Here is a 5,609-nt window from a genome sequence, read left to right on the forward strand (position 1 = left end):
TTCATCCTCTTTGTCCCTGTGGGACTAATGCCACAGTAAGCTTTTTCTGATTGTTCCCAATCCTTTGCAAGATGTCTCCCCAAGTAAAGTTCATCTTTTCATGGTGGCTAGCTCATCTGTTTCAGTTCTGCTTCAGGTCATTTTTATTCTTCCAGAGCATTTTTAGACTTTTGGAATACATCTTAGGACTCAACATATAAATCACTCAACACAGACAACACAAAATGTGATGAAATTAAGACTTAAATAGCACTTTAATCCAGAGTCATATCTCAACACCTGTTGAACAGATTGTCATGAAATCTAGTACACACATTATTGTCTCTATCAACTGCAATAACTGTGCTGATCCTCTGACTTTTCATCTAGCGCCATCATCAGGTCAAAAAATGAATGTGTCCACTACAATAAGATGCACAACATGGTAAACATAATCATGTTAGCATTGTCACTGTGAGCATTTTGATATTAGATGACATGGTGAGCTTGACAGCTGGCTTTTCTGTACACTCTTAGTCTTGTTTGTTGAGAATCCTTCATCATTAAAGTTTAAACTTTGTGAACCAGTTGCAAAGGGCAACTGGTTCACAACATAAAAACAAAACAATATTAAATCACAAAATGAAAGCAGAGTTACACACAAAGTTAAAAGCACGTCTTAAATCCTATCAAACTGATTTCTAAATTGTGAGTTGTATGTATTTCAGTCAGAGGAACTGTGAGTTGAAACATGCATATACAACATGCGCAACTTATTGTTTGCTATACAGTTTGTGCATGATGAGTTTTATATTTTGGCCGCAGGACCTATTTTGTGTATCTTCAAACATCTAAAAATCACTCCTTTGATTTGAGGCAGATTCAGGCCATAAACTAGAGGGTTGTTTATGGGGGGAATGATCAAATACTCTAAAGAAAAAACAACTGTGATGATTGGATTCAGTTTATCACCGTCAAATCTGGTCAATGACAGGTCACAGAAGACAGAAAATGAATAGGTCACAAATGTCACCATGTGGGGCAGGCAGGTTTGTAACGCCTTTCCTCTGAATTCAGACGAGCTTCTCCTGCAAACAAGCAGAATCTGTAGATAGGTGTACAGGACAAAGAGCAGGGGGATGAAGATGGTTATTATCAAAACAAACAGAGCTACAGTGTTGTTCAGAGTTGTGTCCACACAGGAGAGCCGAACCACAGGCCAGTTAGAACAGAAAAGCCTGTGCAGTTTATTTCCACACAAAGGCAATCGAACAGTAAGATAAGCAATGAAGCCAATAGCAGATGCAGGGTAGAGCAGAGCAAAAATCAGAAGATGTCTCACCATCCTAAAGGTCATTTTGCTGTGATAGTGTAAAGGCTGGCAAATAGCAACAAATCTATCATAGGCCATGATGCTGAGGATGGTCATTTCACATGATGCATAGGTGTAAATAACATACATCTGAATGAAACAAGATGCACGTGAGATCAAATGAGTGTCAGACAGAATGTCCATCAGGAACCTGGGGAAGAAGCCGGCTGAGCCGTACAGAGAGTTTAAACACAGACAGGAGAGAAACATGTACATGGGTTGATGCAGAGACTTCTCCAGGCAGACTGCCAGAATAATGACAACGTTAGCAGAGATTATAGTCATGTAGATCAACAGACACAGACAGAAGAACAGATATCTGAGGGGCCCAGAGTCTGTAAACAGAGTCAGCTGAAAATACCCAGGAGTAAAGCTGTTATTGCTCATTGTGTCTGCACAACAGCAGAGCTGGAAGAAGAGAAGTAGGACAAAAAGGAAAGTAATCAGGGCTTTATTGGCCTGAATAAGATTTCCTTTTAAACACTTATTTCAACAAGACACATACCATAAGTCTGCATGCATGTAAGTAGCACATTTCAACAATTTAACCTGATAATATTCAGCATTACAAATTTCAGGTAGTTCAAGCAGACATGTTCAAAAAATACACATGGTTGGAAAAATGTGTGTCACATGTACTAAATGCACAAGCAAACTGACATTTTTCATTGAACCATATCTCAGTTCAATGACAGAAGAAGAGGTTATCAAGGCTCACAGATGACAAAGATTCAAAATGCCCTTTTTCAAAACTGAAACCTTTACCATTATTCACTGATAGCATTACAAATACAAGTCAACCAGTCTGAAAAGCTTTGACAATCTATGGAAGTTTTCCTTTTGTGTTTTATAATAGCTGTAAAATAACTACATCAGCCAACAAATTTTATGCTCTACATAATATTTATATGAGTCCTGTGGTTTATCCTGCTAATAAAATCATAAAGAAAGCTTGACACAATCTTTGCATCACTGCATGTAAATGAGATTTTAGGAAAAATACTCAGCCTCCTCCCCTAGACTGAGGCAGCTGCTGAACATTTATCCTGTCTAACTGTTAATCTGAGAGCAGCCACATGTGCAAACACGTTCCAAAGGAAGATAAAGTGTGTCAAACTTTGTACGTGTGTGAGGGTTGTTTTGGCTCAGTTGCATCAGAGTCCAGCCTTCTGAATGTGTCCAATATTACAAGTATTTTGAGCTTTCCAGTAATTGGTGTTGCACACCTTTCAGACCACAAGGGTGCAGGACACATTAACATGATATGTGGGTCTGAAGTGGAAATAAAGCAATATGTTTTATTATCCTCCCCAAATATAAAGCTATAGGCTACATAAGGCATAAGGTTTCACTTTATTACTTTGATAATTGTGCTAATCATGTTTTATTTTTACAGTAACGTTGGAAAAAACAAGTCTATCAGAAAGTCCATGATAAAAGGCATCAAAGAGAGAGAGCATTCCACTTCATAGGCAACGGTCCTAAATGTGATGGAGTTATTGGCCATCATTCTTCCCCTTTGACTCAGGTTGTACAAGCCACAAGCTGCCTCTCCTCCCAGAGTTATGTGATCATACACATAACAAACATGACCCCCACAGATGTTAAATAGCTTAGTTTCCCTACTAGTCAGTTCAGAACCGAAGTCTCTTGGATGAGGGATGAAATGTCTTGTAGTATCTTCAACCAAGATCAGTTGCCCTTGACATTAACCTGCTTTGGATATCTAGGACCTGAGAACCTTCACAGACATCATTCACCTTCTTAAAGTCGCAGTTGAGCAGGCCAGAGATTGTTTATCCCATTTGGAGGTGGCCCAGTCCCCGGATCTGTCACTAAACTGAGAAATGATGTAGGCCGGGACCACTCAGACTGTAAACTGAGCTTGAAAATGAGGATGCATGGGATTAGTAAAGGCTTACATTACACAGGACCGCTGCAATTGAAGTGAACTTCTGCTTGTGGTGGTGGATGGCACTGAGTTGTGCTGCCTGTTTTTAATGTACAGAATCAGAGTCAGGTAAATCCAGACTGGCTAGGGAGAGAGCACAAACCAGAGAATAGAATCCTTGTGCTGACATGCTGCGGTAAGCGTGTTGACTCATTTCCATTTCCAGTGCTTGTGTGTTGGTAGCGTGTTTTGCTGCTCACTAAATACCAGTTAAATTTGTTAGATTTGTCATTACAACTCCCATCTGTCTGCCAAAAACTCAGTAGTTCTGCCTAAGCACTCACAGTTCTATCTTTCAGGGATCATTAAATATCAGCTGTTGTTGAAGGTTTTGTTAGCTAACACTACTGTACTTAGCTTAGCTGTTAGCAACTTTAGCTTAGCAGCTAGCAATGGCTTCTCCCTCTCCTACTTTCTCCTGCTTGGTGTGTCAGATGTTCAGTTACTCCTCTGCTCTTTTAGCGGTAATGGTACTTGTGTCAAGTACAGTTTATAGACATGGAGTAGAGGCTCAGTTATTTAGAAGTCCGGCTCCGCACCATGATAGATCAGTTGTTACTGTAGCTAGCCAGTCCCCGGTAGTCTGTGCGGACCAACCTGAGTTAGCCTCTGGCTGCCCGTTTCCTGACTCTGGAAAGGAGTCCTGAATGGAGGGCAGGTTGGCTGTTGCAGTCTAACACACTTCTCTGCTCCTCCATGTCAGGAGTTACCTAGTAAAAACCTTATAGTGACGGCGTCTGCCCTCTGACCACAGAAATTATTTAAATCAAAAGGTAAACAGAAAAGGAGCTGTGCATAAATGCCTCAAATTAAAACTACAAGAGCAATGATGCAAAATAATAGGAGAATTAAATGTGGACTCTTAAACATCAGATCTGATTGTTAGGTTTCCCTAAAAGGATTCAGAAGCAGATGATTAGAACACAGGCAGGGTTTATTGACAAAGTGCTCGGGAAAAGCCAGAGGGTAGGGGAGAGAGCAGAGAATCCAGGCTCAGCGGGGATCCGATGATGGCCTTCTAAAGCGCTGTTCAGGGCGGACAGGTTGGCTGGCGGGTGCACGCCAAAGTTAGTCATGGAGTCCCACAATGATCTGTGCTCGGACCAATCCTGTTCACTTTATATATGCTTCCTTTAGGCAGCATTATCAGGAAACACTCCATAAACTTTCATTGTTATGCAGATGATACTCAGTTATATCTATCGATCAAGCCAGATGAAACCCATCAGTTAGCTAAACTTCAAATGTGCCTTCAGGATGTTAAAACCTGGATGACCTGTAATTTTCTAATGTTAAACATGGATAAAACTGAAGTTATTGTTCTGGGGCCTAAGCACCTCTGTGACGCATTATCTATAGATATAGTTTCCCTTGATGGTATCACCTTGGCCTCCAGCACGACTGTGAGGAATCTCGGAGGTATCTTTGATCAGGACATGTCGTTTAAGTCTCACATTAAGCAAATTTCAAGGACCGCCTTTTTTCACCTACGTAATATTGAAAAAATCAGGAACATCCTGTCTAAAAATGGTGCAGAAAACCTAGTCCATGCATTTGTTACTTCTAGACTGGATTACTGCAATTCCTTATTAGCAGCAGTGTTGGGCAAGTTAAATTGTAATATATTACTAGTTACTTATTACTGGGTGATAAAACTAGCTAGTTCCGTTATTAGTAATGTTCTATATTACTTTCCAGTATTTCCCACAGAATGAGAATGGGGGGTTATTCTAACGTTCTAAGGTTTGTGCAGCGATGTTCGAGAGAGCGAGAGAGGTGCAGCATGAATATGCTCCTCAATGCAGCTCCTTAATCAAAACCTTAGTAACTAGTAATAATATTACCATTTTAGAAAAGTAATTGTTACACTACTTAGTTACTGGGAAAAGTAATTACAGGATCGCATTACTGCCCAACACTGATTATCAGGCTGCTCGAAAAAGTCCGTTAAGACTCTTCAGCTGATCCAGAATGCTGCAGCACGTGTTCTGACAGGAACCAGGAAAAGAGATCACATTTCTCCCTTTTTAGCTTCTTTGCATTGGCTTCCAGTAAAATCCAGAATAGAATTTAAAATCATTCTTCTTACCTACAAAGCTCTTAATGGTCAGGCACCATCTTATCTTAAAGAGCTCATAGTACCTTACTACCCCACCAGAGCACTGCGCTCCCAGAATGCAGGGTTACTTGTGGTTCCTAGAGTCTCCAAAAGTAGACTAGCAGCCAGAGCGTTCAGCTATCAAGCTCCTCTCCTGTGGAACCAGGTTCCAGTTTGGGTTCAGGAGGCAGACACCATCTCCACATTTA

At 40.6% G+C, this 5,609-nt stretch overlaps 1 protein-coding gene across 1 annotated transcript; it reads right to left on the bottom strand.

Moving 5' to 3' along the window:
* Window positions 1–787: 787 nt before the first annotated feature.
* Window positions 788–1,738, bottom strand: LOC123974020 (olfactory receptor 51L1-like). The gene has a single exon (XM_046054440.1). It carries the CDS (start codon window positions 1,736–1,738, stop codon window positions 788–790), a length of 951 nt encoding a protein of 316 aa, XP_045910396.1.
* Between the last annotated feature and the right edge of the window lie 3,871 nt (window positions 1,739–5,609).

This window comes from Micropterus dolomieu, linkage group LG07 (genome assembly GCF_021292245.1).
Source record: "Micropterus dolomieu isolate WLL.071019.BEF.003 ecotype Adirondacks linkage group LG07, ASM2129224v1, whole genome shotgun sequence".
Lineage (NCBI taxonomy): Eukaryota > Metazoa > Chordata > Actinopteri > Centrarchiformes > Centrarchidae > Micropterus > Micropterus dolomieu.

What these genes read in the sequence shown, in the direction of transcription:
- LOC123974020 (XM_046054440.1), bottom strand. Translation starts at nt 1,738, where the DNA reads ATGAGCAATAACAGCTTTACTCCTGGGTATTTTCAGCTGACTCTGTTT.